Raw genomic sequence first — 15,250 nt, 5'->3', positions numbered from 1 at the left:
GCTGCACCAGGCGTCTCGGAACCGGCCCCTTATGAGCAGGTGTTACAAAACCGTGTCTTCGCCGCCCCTTTCCGGGAAGAGCCTGGCTGCCGGCGAGTTTGCACCCGAGGYGGTTTGGCGCCTGAGGAAGGACCTGCGCTCGCTCCCCGTCCCAGCAGGGCTGGTGCGGTGCCGGGGGCCGCGGGTGCCTCTGGGCTGGGTTTTCCCGCGGCTCCGCAAGCCCCTTCCCTTCATTTTTCCTTGCTAGTTTCTTTCCTCATTCTCGTGCAATGTTAACAACAAGCGCAGCGGTGTCGTTATTAATGCTGCTAATAAGCAGCTCGCTCTCAGAGCGAAGCCATTTGCGTGCGAGCCGGCGGGCGGTGTGTGTGCGCCGGCTCTGTTTTCCTTAGCCGGGATAGAGGCAAGCTATCGCCCCGAGGAATTTTACAGTTTCCTGTGAAAGGAGGTCTGGTAATTCATCAGGCATGAAAAAGCGCGCCCGAGCCAAGAATTTATTTATTTTTAAGCTAAATATAGTYGAAATTCTAGCAAAAAAAAAATGCCAGGAATGGCCGGGTTTTCGTCACCTCCGCGGAGCAGGGGCGGCTCCCGGCCCCAAACGGGCAGGAATTGGCGCACTGAGCTTCATCCGTCTCAGCCTTCTTTGCGACAGCAGACACGGAGCCGGGGTGCAGCAAGCGCAGCCCGGCCCGGCGCAGCCGCCTGCCGCTGCTGCCAACGCCACCCCTGCAAACACCCTCGGTTAGGCCCCAAACGGCGTGAGAACTACATCAAAAAAAATAATAAACCCTGCGGGAGGAGGAGAGCTCTGGTTTGTTTTTAAATATGAGTGTTGATGGCTTTCTCTTTGCTTGCACTTTTCTGTAGCTTTTTAGGGTCTGTTTGCTTCGGCTTYTCAAGCTTCACGCTGCAAACCGAAGTGCTAGAATTAGCCTTAAACCCAGTGATCTGAGGTTCGCCTGAGCTTTTGTTTCCAACATTTTCTAAGAGAAATGTTGCAAGATGGGTGAGAAAAAAGAAAAAAAAACCCAAGCCCTGGCAGAAAAGCCTTCTCCAGGCTCTTACGCCAATACCCATTTTCTGCTTCGGGACCCAGAACTGGATGTTCTCCCCAGCCGGCAGCGCTTGGTGGCAAAGCAGGGAAACCATCCCAGCTCCTCATCGCTCCYGCTTTTATCCTGGGCCAAACCAGCCTCGGGAGACGCAAACCTGGGCTGCGCAGACGCCGCGTTTCCCGGCCGGGCGATTCCCGCCGGTGCCCTGGGCTGCCGGAGCGTCGCGCGCTGCCTCGGCCCCGGCACGGCGCTGCCTTCTGCCGCGCTGACGCTCACGCCGGGGCACCACCGGTCCGGCCACGCCGAAATCAAACCCTTTGAAGTCAGGCTTGATGATTTAATAGATTTTGAAGTATATCGCTGCAGACTGTGTAGTAACTTGGAAAAAAAAATCATAAATAAAACGGGGGAAGGAAGAAAGGTCCCCGCCATAAATTGCACATTGGGACTGAAGATGCTTTTGCCAATACCTGTCGTTTTGACGATGCAGCGAGAGGGGAACCGGTGCGCTGGGGGAATCGCCACGCGAGGGGAGGGGAGCCGCATCCTGCCTCCGTGCCCTGTCGCCACGCGGCTCCCAGTCCCTTGCCTGCGGCCTGGAGCGCCCGGCCTCGGCCGGAGGAGCGTGCCGGGAGCAGCACCGGCTCAGAGCAGGGCGCAGGCGCAGCAGCAGCCGCAGCGGCAGCAGCGCGCGGGGTAGTCCGCCGCGTGCACCTCCTCCTCCAGCCCGTAGACGTAGCAGGCGTAAGGCTTCCCCGCGTGCCGGTAGCGAACCTCCGTGACGGGGATGAGCTCGATGGTCTGACGCTGGGCAAAGAAAACGTCATGACAAGCTCGAAGCTAACGAGCGGAGTTTGGAGCAGACGCCGCGTCTCTTTTTAGAGCAACGTATGCAGAAAGGAAAAGAAAGAAAAAACAACCGCAAGGTTTTAGCCGTAAGCGGTGCAGGTCCRAGACAGCTGCTGCTTAGCAAGAAGGGGAGAAGCGAAGTGCTGGGCAAGGGTGAGCTCGCTGCTAGTGCCGCGCTGCTGCTCGGGCGGCCGTGCAACCCTCCGGCTACAGCAGCTTTTGAGCAGTTGCGACGCGGCCGCAGGTTCCTCCGCGAGCTTTAAGCGCGGCGGCGGCGGCRTTGCAGGGCTGACGGGGGCAGGACGGCGAGCGGCGCGGAGGCCTGAGCCGTGGCACGGCGCGCGCCGGCGGAGCGCGGGGCTGCAGCAGACGCCGTGCGCCGTGCACCGTGCGCCGCGCTGCGGCAGGGACTGCTGCAGATTTAACCCCCGCCGCTCGCCCACCTCGCTGCCGGCAGCGGGGAGGAGCCRCTCTCGGCTCCGCTTATCCGGCAATTATTATTCACGGCAGACGAGGCGCCGCGAGGCGGCTCGGTGCCAACCCCGTGGCGACACGTTACCTCCCGCGTTGCAGATCCCCCTTTCGTTCCCCTCTTTTCTGTGCAAAATGAGTTCAGCAATTCTCGCCTTTTCCTAACGTGAACCAAACGCAAGTTTTGGTGAATTTTTCCTACCCGATCAGACAGGAAAGCCACCAGCACAAATATACTACGTGCTCAGCCTGACGCGGCCGCTTGGAGACTCTCACGGTAAAATACAAAAGGGAAGCGATGAGCGACGGCAGCACGTCGGGTTGCTTTCCCGCACCAGYGGAAATGCTGGGGTATCTGAAACTCCAGCTCCTTCCCCGCAACGCGGCAGCAAAAATCACCCTGTCTGGGGCCAGATGTGCACCCCTCGGCTCCCGGACACCGGAGCCTCTTCCCAYCCCCTCGGCCGGAGCGATGCGCAGACCTGCAGCTCCCCCCGCGGGTCCCTCTCGCCCCGAGCGCGACAAGTCGCTGCCACCTAGCGCCGCGGGAAGCCAACGCCGCACCGGCCGCGCGGCCGCGTCTGCTCTTGCAGCGAGGGGCTGCGGGAGGCCACCGAGCAGCGACCCGCCGCTCCCGCCGAGTGASGATGCCCGGACGTCCCTCCTCATCCTAATTTCTTGTTGCAATTACGCACAAAGTCCTAGTTTTAAACAAAGCTYGACGAAGCCAGCAAAATCTGCCAGGCTCTGGCCGCCCGAAGCCAAGGGAATATTTACGGGCCTGATATTTACTTCCAACATATGGCCGACTTCATAAGAAACCAGGACTGAAGCAGCCAAGCAAATGAGCAAGAAGAGCATTTTCTTTTTGCAAAAGATGCTGATTATTAAGCAGAGGAGCTTTAGCCAACAACAAGCAGAAGGGGTGAAAAATCAGGCAGTGGGGAAAGTGCCGGCAGAACGCAGCCCGGACCTCAGTAAACAGCACGTGGTGCTGGGGATTTGGCACTGCGGGAGACTTTTGGCACCTGCTCTCCCGTACAGCTGCAGGGTGCTTTGGGCGGTGTGTGTCAGCCTAGCGAACAAACTGCTTTTGCCACTGAGAAGTGGAAATCGTAGCCTGGAATTAAGCTGGAAGACTGGAGTTTGCCAAAGAGCTGGCTTTGAGAGACCACGTGGAAATTCAGATCACCTCCCTTTAAGTTTATTTTGGTCTCTGAATTTACTTGTATTTTTAGCGTGAAACCTCATCTTTCCTGTAGGTGAAAAGACAGTATGTTCCAGCCAAACTTTTGCATTTGTAATTACTTTTCTAATAGGAGCAACAGCGATCACCATATTCTAGCAAGAATCAGACTGAAGGGAATCCTAATGTTTATTCAAAATTAGCTCCTCAGATATAAATAGTGATAATAAATAATGTTTGCCAGAGCTTTGAAAAGGTAAAAGGAACAGTGATAACCACAATCATCTCCTTCATCGTTCAATCCATTCCTGAAAAATGATTTCCYTGCTATTTCACTTAAAAATTTCCTTTCTGTTTGCTGAAAATCACCTCTAAATAAATAACAAAAAGTTGGTGATTAACCTCAGCATCTTATTGTGCCTAATCGAGCTCGCTAATCAACCACAATTAGCGTAAGCAGCAAACTTTGAGGGCCGGAGGCTGCGGGCCGTTTCCCGGGGGTTTCGCCCCGGCTGCCCCTCACCTGCTGCAGGATGCGGGAGGAGGCGGCGAAGGCGGCGCTGTGCTCGGCGACGGCTCGCTGCGAGGCCAGGCAGATCTCCGGCTCGGGGAAGTCAGCGACGGGGTACACCTGGAGCGGAGAGACCCGGCCACCCTGCTCGTCCGGCACAAACACATTCATTCCACCCCYCATCAAACGCACAAGGAAGGAAGGACCCGGGCGCAAAATGGAATAATGCAGAATACGTGCTAAGCCCCAAGGACACGTCCGTCCCACCACGGTACCCCAGTCAGAAAAATGCACGAGTGCCCAACGTAGGGACCAGGCTAGCGATCTTCTCGTGGAGAAGGRCTGCTGCTGGAAGGAGCTGCTGCTCTCCAGCCTCAGATTAAAGCCTGCCGCTGGGCGACTCTATAGAAACGACGTCCCAAGGGGATTCGTGCTCGCCTTGATCCAAGAGTTTCAAGTCAAACCTGAAGGGTTTTGTGCAAAGCCTCTCTGTTTTCCCCAGCACGTGGGCAATTTACAGAAGAAATGTTGGGCTTGCGGCAAAACCTGTCAGAGTTAGTTAGTCATGAGTGATAGCCGTTTATGTTAAGGTCGCACCGATTTCAATACCCACAGGCCTTCAGATCTGAAGCATTTGTGGAAGAGTGACTCAGATGCAAAAGCATCATACAAATCCCAGCAGGATTCTGCAGCACCAGTTGCAAAATCCTTGCCAGAGAGGCATGACACTGAGTAATAGCTCTCTGGGGCCGTTTGGTCCGTGCTTGCAGGGCGCCTAGCTCAGAGCCTTAGTACATGACTAAAGTTTCTGCAGGCCACTGCAAAACAACTAATAAATAATAAAAAGGCACAGTTAAATCCTCACTCGTTTACACTCACGTAAACAAAAATTGGACTGAGAACTGCACAAATATGGAAGTGGCTGTAAGGGGAGGAAATGCTGCATTTCAGTCATTTCCGGACTGCTTCCCCCACRCTTTTGGTGGTATAAGGAGGAAGATTCCCTCTGGAAGCCCCGCATTTAGAGGAGCGAAAGAGAGTAAATGCCAAGCACTTGATTAGCATTTTGCTTGAAGGGCTCTGTGGCTTTTGATCCCCGCAAAAGCCCGGACAGAGCAGCYGCTGCCGTCAGCAGCTCCCGGGCGCTGAATCCCAGGCCCAAAACTGGCTGGGCAAGTCTTCGTYGGCAGGATGAGCTCCCCAAGAGGCTCCGAGGGGGAAGGGGTTGGGTCTGCGGGACGGGACCCACGCTCACCTGAACATTTTCGTCCCTGAACACGTTCTCCCCGTTGACTCTGCTGAGCAGCTCTCCTGGGAGGTCCAGCTGATGCGCAGAAACAAATTCAAAGACGTTGTTCCTCCTGTAAGGGAGGGGGAACAAACGCTCAGCGGTTCTTTATGAGACACGGAGCCGTCTACCAAAACGTTCCTAAATGCCTGAGCAGTGCTCGAGTGCTCCCTGGTTTCTGAGGACCGTGATAACGCCTTCCTAATCTTTGTGCTCTCCCGCATCAGTTTCTTAACAACCTCGTATATTCAGCAGCCACGGATGATTCCTGCATACGTAATCCAGAAATCGGATCTTCATGGTGATCAGCTTTCAGAATAACTTCTAGACCTATTAGCTCTTTTCTTGCCGGCGGCGTTGCGTTTGGTGCCGGCTGGGTCTGCAACGCCTTCCCCAGTGGTGGCCCCCAAACCCCGGCAGTGCAACGAGCATCTCCGGGGCAATTCCCCAGCGCAAGGCCGCTGTGAGGACGGGCAGGTTCTGGATTTTGAAAAGTGAAGGCCTTCAGAAGGGCTGGTGGAAGGCGTTTCGTCAAAAGGTGGGAAAGCACTTAGGACGTACCCGCTGGGGCAGGCAAGGAATAAAAACGACAGCTATGAACAGCTGTGCTACTCACCAGGTTATCACCAGCTGTTTGAAATGCTGGAGCTTTTTCTCTCCCTGACACATCGCACAAGTCTTGCTGCCCCGGCCGGAACAGGTATTACACCTTTTGAGGCAAGAGCAAAGATTTTAAGCAGTATCCGAGCTGTCCGCCCTCAGAGGCCTGCAGAGCTGCAGGCGATTTTAAGGCTATTTCTTTAGCTCAGCTGTGCCAGCTGCTGGAGGAGTTAATAATACCGCATGCACTGCGCATAACGTCTTCCCCGGGTCTGTGACTCAAGGGATACGGCATATCGGTTGGGAAAAACAAATGACTAATGCCAGCTGCAAATCTATTTGTAAATGTGGAATTAGTCAAAGAATGTATTTGTACATCTAATTAAGGATAACAGCAATTTCCCTGCACCGCGGCGGGAAGCCGCGCGTCGGTCGAAGGCGCTGCTAGCTGTGCTCCGAGCAGATGCAGGAGGCATATGTTTGTGCATGGAGCGTTTGGGTTGCATCGGTGCAGCACAGATTAGCAGCGGTTAACAACTGATTCATTAAGGCTCTTCAAGACGTCATTAGCCCTGGTGGATTCGTGCTTTAAAATGACTGCCGTGATTATGCACGATACCATCTCTGTGGTTTTAAATTTAGTGGAGCCGCATAAACAAAATAGTTTTAGAACAGGGCCCTATTTTTTTTGTCACTTAAAGATCATTTTAAGCCTGTTAGGCTTCACGCTTGGAAAAGCAATAGAGTGGTAATTCTCCGAGCTGCAGCAGCTCCGAAACCTGCCAAGCCCCAGACGACGCTCTGYGGAGACGGAGCCTAAAGAGCAGCCTGCAAAAATCGATGCGAAGGCTTCCGCTGCCGTGGACAGGCTTGGCGAAGTCTCGYGAGGGTCTTCTCCTTCCCTCCGCCTGCTCGCYGCGCCGTRGRCCACSCTGCGCCYWGCAAAACCCGCGGGCAGCGCTGCCRGCTGGAGGTTCAGCAYGARCCYGGAGAGAGCTGGAGCCTATTTTCCGCCTCAGCTCCTGGAGCGCTGAGAAGCTCTGCTCTCATYAGAAAACCCAAAGCGTCTCCAGTTTCCAAGAAAAGACAGGAAACGTGACAGCCTTGTAACAGAAAGGTAAAAAAACATGGGAAAAAGAGAGCCAAAGAAAATGTCATTTTCCAAAGTTTCAATATATCTCATGAGTCTGGGACACCAGCGTGGTTTCTGAATGCTGAAAGTGGGACATACAACGTGAATAACAGACGTTAAAACCAAAGATGAGAGCCCGAATCGATGAAGAGCAGCGGAGCCCATCCTACCTCTTGCGACCTGTGCCTGAACAGAGCTGGCACCTCTTCTGCTGCTTGAGGCTCCGCCGAGACCCCTTGCACGTCACGCACCGCGTCTGCAAGCACACCGACGCGTTAAAATAGGTTGCGACTGCTAGGATAAGAAGGTGTCGGGTTTACAGAGCAAAAGTTTTCACGCCCATAATCAGCAGATTTGCTAATTCAGCCTTGCAGAGGACAACATCATGCCRAGTAGGTGCTTTGCAAGTGAGCATATGAAATAGCTCACAAAGTGTAACTCTAGACTGCTTAGGTGTTTCAGTCAAATTCACTAGTGATATCAATCAATCGATCGGATGCGTTCTAAGATGAAATGCCTTTTTTCTTAGATATATATTTTTCTACTTTTTATTTATTCATGTAGTTAGTAGAATATTTTTTTTAAGTATTTGTGTTTAATGAGATTAACTTTAAGCAGCAGTCTGCATCTTGTCTGCAATAACAAYACATCATTTGGCAGTTTCTGGGAATACCCGCGCAGAAGAGCAAACCGGAGGCCGGACCCGCGGCTGCACTTGCACCCCTGGCCTAAGGCTACTCTTCCGTTCGGAAACCCTGAATGCAGGACTGAGCATTTGAAAGACAGCAAACAATTCACTCTATTTTACGTCTAAGGTTTGTTTCAATAGCGCAGAAGCAAATTCTCCTTTTCCTCCCCTCATTATAACACGTAGGTTATCATCGGTCAAAAATGGGGTGAGTTGCTGCAGGTCTCTGCCAATGGGGCAGGATTTCACAGCCTCCGCCTGGAAACCCCGGAAACCCCAGCTGGAGCTGGGCTGAGCAAGAYGTACACTCAGGGTTTGCTGTGAGGAATTTGGAGTTTAACAGAATTTTCTTCCAGGCTTCCAGCCCACATAACAAGCACAGTTACATGACAGCGCTTGCTGCAGTTCTGCAGGTGAAACCCAAACGTAAAAGGAAGAGAAAAAGCAGGAAACGCCTGGCAGAAGGTTTTYGCGGCTCCGTACCCAGCCCGCACCGTGGCACACGCTGCACTTGGACCGGCCGTGCCCGTGGCATCCGTGGCACTCCTGAAACCAGAAAACCGGTTATTTGCCGAGCTTCCACGGGGCTCGGGCCAGCTCGCGCTGCGCACACACTCCTGCTGCAGCCGAGCCCGCGGCACCATCCCCGTCCGGACGGGACAGTCCCAATCCCCTAAAACTGGGCTGTAAGAGCATAAAACAAATCATAAATAATAATTACTGAATGTATATCTAGTGCTGTCAATGGAAAGTCTTTTTTTTTTCTTTATTCAGAATTTCACTTAAAAAGTAAAATAATTTGGCCCGCTGTAGACGTGCCAAAAGCCAAATGGGGGACGTCATGCAAACAGATGCGCTGCTGATGCGGGAAAGGAAATAAAGAGAAAAGGGGAATCATGCAGTCCTGGTGCCTGAGAAGGCCGAAGCAAAATTTGTCCTCAAACTCTTAATGAATAAAACGCCGGGGAAAAGGAAATTCTGAGCATTTCCCCAGGAATTTAACGGGGGGGAGCCCGCAGAGTGGTGCGGGCAGGCAGGCAGGCGCCCTCCCTCGCGGGCGCAGAGCCGGGGCGGCATGCCGGGACGCGGGACACCCCCGTGCCCTGAAGCCCCCGCGCCAGCGGCGCCGCCGTTACCTTGACCAGGGCGGCGTGGGGCAGCCGGAGCCTCCGGGTGCGCTCCCGGAACGGCGGGGGCGCCGGGAGCCGGGGGGGTCCGGGCAGCGGCGCTGCTCCGCGGGGCCGCCCGGCCGCTGCAAGAGGAAGAGGAGGAGGAGGAGGAGGAGGAAGAGGAGGCTCGGGCGCTGCAGACCCCAGGCTGCAGAGCCCCCACGCCGCCCCGCGGGCATCACTCACGCGGGAAGGGCTCGAACGCCCACTCGCTCAGCCGAGATTCGTGGAAGGTCTCCAGCCGATACTAGGAGAGAAAAGCCGCGTGGTCACTTACCACGGAGAGGAACCGCTTACATTTTAACCCCGACTTGCTAGCAACAGAAGAGCCTGAAAATATTGCCAAGACCCAGCTCCACGTACTACTTGCTTAAGAAAAGCTGGTTGGCATTTTCACAGCAAAAGCGTGTTTTCCCATTATGCAGAGAATCCCGTGGCTTATTTTTTAGGGAAGGGCCAGCTGACACGAAGCCCTGGAGCGCGCTCTGGATAACCTCGGCCGCGAGCAGCGAAGCATCTCTGCCCCGACGTGCTCGTCCAGGGACGTTCCCAGCGCTGTTAGCCAYGGCAAGCACCAGATCTGCAACGGGCATTTCCCACTTGCAGGGGAACGGCGAGGAGGAACGAAGCTCCGCGCGCTTCCTGGGGAATTAAATCCTGCAGGAAGACGGTTGCCGCTGGGGGAGGACGTGTGGCATCGCAGCTCGCGCTCTGTGCTTGCACGCGACCAAAATTACAAGCTAAACAGCAGCTACCTCCGATTTTCCTAAGGAAATGGCCTCTTTGGGCAAAACTAAGCTGCAAGAAGAGGAGTGTTTCAGGGGTTGTGCCAGGTGATGTTGTCCTACACAGGAAGAAGGACTTTTCCCTTAAAAAAGCCTGTCGTTAACCCTTAGGTAGATTATTTCCCTTGGAGAGCACTTGCATGACCACACCTAAAGTACAACCAAAGCCATTTCTTCACATCCCAATGTCCCCATGAGACTGGAAACGATGCCGGTGRCTCAGGAGAGAGGAGCCGGCGCGGCGGGGGGATGGACTCACGCGGTAGACRGTCAGCTGCTTCAGCTCCTGGATGACCAGCTCGCCCGCAGCCTTGCTCCCGTAGCAGCATTTGGAGTTAAGGAACCTGAGCAGGGCTGTCCTGGCCGCCTCCTCCGTCATCGGGGGGATGCTGAGCGTTAACAGAAACGCAGCAGGTTTTCAGCTCCTAACCTTTTTTTTTTTTTTATAAGAATTAGCTAGAAACATTCAATATGCTGCAAAAACRAAAAAGGAGTGGAGCTCATTTGGGAGCACCCACATCTTTTACACTAATCACTGCCAGCACCATTTTTTTATTACAGAATAAAGAAAGAGGTTGGCATCCTTAAAAATATCCCCATGCAATATCAACCAGATCATTATTAGAGAGAAAGGCCTAAAACAAATCCGCGGGTGCGCAAACCCTCGCCTTCGGCAGGCGGGATAGAGGAGAGCCACTCCRCAAGATGAGCGTGACGGGACTTGGCAGGCTGCAAATCAGCAACCTGCCTGTCATCTCACACAAGCAGAGACCTTGCAAACAGGAAAAGGTGACCCTGAAAGCTGGTTCTCCAAAACCCTCCCAGCTTTGTTTGCAAGCGGGACCAAAGCYGTGCCGGTTCCCTGGGGCAGACCTGGGTCCTGACCGCTCTTGCTGCAGCGCCTCCGCCCTTGGCGCATAGGTTAATTCCAAGTTCAATGCTATCCAGAGGAAATTTAAAACACACTTGCTCTCGGGCATCTATCGAATTCAAAGCTCCTATGTTTGCTTATTTGCTTTTCTGTCATTTCAAGACCGTGTTTCTGAGATTTTTGGGCAGGTCACCATGTCCTGCGATCATTTTTTCCCCCCCACCTCTCATTAAGGTTTAAAAACGTAATGCCGTGGGATATCCAGTCCGAAGCTTTGTGCAGATGCAGAAAACGAGTGGGAACAGCCTCCCACCCGCCCCCGCYGGGTCTGATAAAGTGCTGCTTTTGCTTTGTGTGCAAAAGGAAAAAAAAATGTTTTCCCCTGAAATTCAAGGTGAAAATTGGGAGCGAAACGAAGGCGACAAGCAGGGCTGCACGGCACCGCTTTCCCAAGAGCCACGGCTCACCTTGGCGTGGCGGCCAGGCTCCCGCGGCCGTGCTCGGCCGGCCATCGCGGCGCGTCCCAGACAGGCATCGGCGGCGGCTCCTCTCCTCCTGGGCGAAAGGACAGCAGAGGAACTCAGGCCAGGCTTAACCCAAGGAGACGTCGCTCCCCAGCCGGGCGGACACGGACCACAGCGGGAGCGTGCCGCAGGGAGGGTTTCCCGCGCTGCCCACCCTGGCTTAGGCGGGCGCTATTTGTCCTTGGGATAGCGCGGAAACAAGTCTCGTGCATGCAAGCTGCCGTAAAGACAAGAAGTTGGTGCCGCATAGATACCTCTGTCTGGGACAGCCCATTCCCAGCCATCCCAGGGGGCCGGAGGCTCTTGGGGACGTCCGGGCTCCGCGTCCAGCTCCAGGGCACCTGTAGCACAGAGGAACGACAGCACGGGGGGGGGCGTCACGGAGGAGAGATGGAGCCTGCGGAGACCAAGAAGCTGCAGCAGCCCCGTAGGCAGCAGGACGCGCTGCCGTTTCCCTCCACCCTGCCTTCCACGAGCGCCGTCCCCACGCCAAAACGGAGCAATACTGGCACCCGGCGTGGATGACAAAACCCCCGTGCCCTCGGCTCCCACGGTGCCCCCGGGGGGCAGAGGGCTCCAGGCATCGCACGCCCTGAAGGTCAGGAGCTGCCTTGGCCTCCGGCTGAGCCCGCAGGAGCACGCCGCCGGCCGCACGGCACCGCACAGCACAGCGTGCACCTGCAGGAAGACGGCATCAGGGTCTTTCCAAAGATCCGGATGCGTTGTTTGGAAAGCRGATAAGAAGCTATAGCTGAAGAGCTCAAAATTGCCCAAACTTTTGTGTCCAGGTCCCATTAAACATATGAGAGTTGAATGCCRGAATCTCTTGGTGTCTTTGAAAGGTCAGTCTTCGTTTTGAACGGTAATGACCCTCCAGTCGTTAAGCAACCGCCTTTTCTGAAAGCTTCCAACTTATTTCGATTCTGTTCATGGGACATCTGTGGGCTGTTTCCCTAGGTACTGYCCTAAAAATAGCCGGTTTCAACAATCGCTGCTCCTGCTTCCTAACAAAGGAACAATCCCTTTTATTAAGAGGCCTTTTATCCAGTGATCTTTCGTATCACAGTAGCTGATTACGAAGCTTCAGCCTGTAAAAGAGAGGAGCAYGGGAAGAGGCCGGCAACGCCAGGCTAGCAGCAGCGCGCAGCCCCGAGCGCGGAGGACGCCGAGGGCCCTCATCCATCACCCTGATTTACTGGGCTTTTCTTCCGGGACCRTTCTCCATTCTTCCAGGAGGCTAAATTAATCGCGCCGTTATTCCTTCCCAGGAAAACAAGCAGCCACACGCCTCATGTGAAATGCCGTGCTCCTGGGGCAGAAGACGCGGCCGTCCTTGGGCTGGAGGAGCGAGGAGCTCGGCTCAGCGCCGAGCGCCGAGCGCTGCAGCGGGCTTTCTCGGGAAAAAAAGTACATCAGTAAGATGCCTCGTCCCTGGGGAGGGGGCTCCCGGCGGAGATCGCGGGTGTCCGCGAGTCGGGCGCCCGTCCGGGAGCTCTCGTTTGCCGGCGGAGAGGACTAGACGCCTGGGAAGAAGGGCCCTCTGCCTTCCTTAGAGCCCTGCCTCGGCACAAGAGGAGCTGCCTTTTTGCTAACCTTTAGCTCAGAACTCGACCCGTAATTTCTACACCCTTGCGTTAAGGTAGATAAACCCCCCCACCCGTGGAAGTCTGCAGAGAGTCACGGGAGCTGAGCTGCCTGGAGATCCGTCTCCGGACGTGGCCACCGCCTCGCTGCGCTAGCTGGCAAGACGGGGGCCGAGGTTCGCTCCCGATTCCCCGAGAAATCAACCCAGCCAAGACAGCGGGATGTGGGCTAAGGCATGGCAGTTCGGATTGCCCACGTGCATTTGTCCAGTAAGGAAGAAAAGGAAATACGGGTATCACTGGAAATGCTGTGAATTCCTCGTTCAGAAAATGCAGCTTTTGCAAACCTTTAATTATTGAAAGGGCTTTGCACGCTTTCATGGAGGGCTCCTTTTCCCTAGCTCGTTGAGGCCTGCACTGCCCTGTGAAGGTGAGCGAGTGCCGTCCTCAGCATGCACGCGGGAAAAGGACTAAGAGGGAGGAGGGCTGGTTTTCCAAGGATTTTTGCAGAGAAATATTCTGGAAGCTTGAACTCCCAGGTTCTTATTTTAACTATTATATCACACAAAAAAATTAAATTCTTTTAGTTCTAAATTGAACTAGATTTCTATGCACATGACCAAGAGAACCCGAACACCTATTTTTAATGTGTAAATGTTAAGCGATAACCTTTCTTCAACAAAAACTGGAGATAAGAGCATGAGTCCCATATTGCAGTCCAGTGGAAATGGTTTAAATGACCAGGTTATAAATATCCCAAATTCGGAGCAATTAGATCAACACCACGCTTGTTGCCATGGCGAYGTTGTTGGAAATCACAATAGTGCATAAACACGGACACATAGCTCCGCTTTAAAATAACAATGAGCCTGAGATGCACTTTGACCAAAGCCAGGAAATTCAGCGCTTGGGCTGTTACTCATCAGATATTTCAGGCCTTGCTCTGTGCAACAGGGATCCCACCCTGGAGCTACAGAAGTAGCTGGWGAAGTTGCCATGGGGCAGAGCGGCGCAGGAGCRGCTCAGCCCYGGCCACAAAGCTCCCGTTGACCGACCTCCACCCACCCCGTGGCAAAGCACCGTCTTGCATTTGGTTGAAAGTCAGGTTGCAAGAGGTCTGGCCTTTTCTTTTTTTTTTAGGCAAACAGGGCAATTCTAGGTGCAGGATGGACAAGCAGTAGACACGTATAAAACACTGCACCCAACTCTGCCCCCGCGCGCACCCTCCGGGCAAGCCGTGCGGGTAGCAAACACTGCAGCCGACAAACCGCAACCGAGCAAAAGCCTGTCCATGGCAATGGAAACGCTCCCATTTTTCGGTGGGTTTAGGATCGGGCCCTTAGCCAAAAGTTCTGGAAAGCCTCCATCCTTGGCAAAACCCAGCCGATAACACGCGGTGTTTTGTCACCACGTACGACTTGGCCGGCAGAGCTGGCGTTCAGCCTTCCACGCAGCGCCTTCAGCACAGCAGCCAGCAGCTACTTTTCTTCATTTGATTAAACAGCGGCTTCCTGTGCTATCATTATTTCTTCTAAACCTAATCAAGGCTTCTATCATTCATAAATTAAGGAACCTCAGAACTCAATTACTTTTCAGCGGTATCAGTGACAGCAATGTTTCACATAATTAGAGTTTCTTCATGCACCATATTAATATCTAATGAAAAAGATCTAGCCAGAGGCATAAGATCAAAGATCYGTTATGACAGGTATTTTGATTAAGCAGCATTTTGTTAAAAGATAACAAACCCCAGGTTAATCTCTAACCCCTGCCATGCAGTCTATATTGGACTCCAAGAATCCTACCTTAAAGACGAAGCCAGGAAGCATCCCAGGAGCAGCGGTTCAGGGTTAAGGTTAAGTTAACACTTTTAAGGATTAAGTACCTGTTTCACCGCAATCAGTGGACTTTGCACTGGACGTGACCATGTGCCAGTGTCTTTAGCCCCATAGATGTGGCATAAGGCACGCGCTGACCCTTTCAGCTCCTGCAATCACCGCCTGGGAGCRTGCACGTACTAACATTTGGTAGAAGAAGGGTTCGTTCAGTTCTGGAAACAGTTAGTTTTTAACATATGACTTGAAAACTCAGCTTATGAATGCATTAATCAAGAAGTGCAACTGAGTAAAATCAGAGAAACTTGTTGGTATGGCATGCAAAATATTTCTTTTAGTTTTACTTACTGTCTGCTTTCATTGCTTGTTCCATTTTTCAAAGGGTAGGAGCAAAGATGATCTCGTCCCAGCAATCCCATGGAATACACTGTTTTCTGCAAATTCGGTGTTCACAGAAATGAAACCCAGCCCCTGGAGCCACTCCCCCCAGCAAACAATGCAGATGTTAGGAATTAATGAATTAATGTCAAAGCTGGAAGCAGCAGAAGCGTGTCAGGAAAGACAGTGCCAAACCACCCATGCAGACCACGCCGGCTTCCCAAAGGGAAAGCCACAGGAGAGGAAGACATTCAGGAACCACGGGGCCTGCACATGGGACCAGATTACAGCTGGAGCGGTGCAAAGACACCATAAGATCCTT

General features: G+C 53.6%; 1 protein-coding gene across 1 annotated transcript; it reads right to left on the bottom strand.

Moving 5' to 3' along the window:
* Positions 1 to 1,703: 1,703 nt before the first annotated feature.
* LOC112970515 (protein SSUH2 homolog) lies at positions 1,704 to 10,119 on the bottom strand. The gene is given in 9 exon segments (XM_026075001.1): positions 1,704 to 1,865; positions 4,088 to 4,195; positions 5,331 to 5,436; positions 5,980 to 6,072; positions 7,266 to 7,351; positions 8,267 to 8,329; positions 8,920 to 9,035; positions 9,130 to 9,199; positions 9,997 to 10,119. Coding segments are annotated over 9 exon segments (924 nt in total). The 5' UTR covers positions 10,117 to 10,119.
* Between the last annotated feature and the right edge of the window lie 5,131 nt (positions 10,120 to 15,250).

The sequence above is a fragment of the Apteryx rowi genome, unplaced genomic scaffold, assembly GCF_003343035.1.
Source record: "Apteryx rowi isolate R43461 unplaced genomic scaffold, aptRow1 scaffold_4, whole genome shotgun sequence".
Classification (NCBI taxonomy): domain Eukaryota; kingdom Metazoa; phylum Chordata; class Aves; order Apterygiformes; family Apterygidae; genus Apteryx; species Apteryx rowi.
This window is presented reverse-complemented; position numbering and strand designations above follow the sequence as displayed.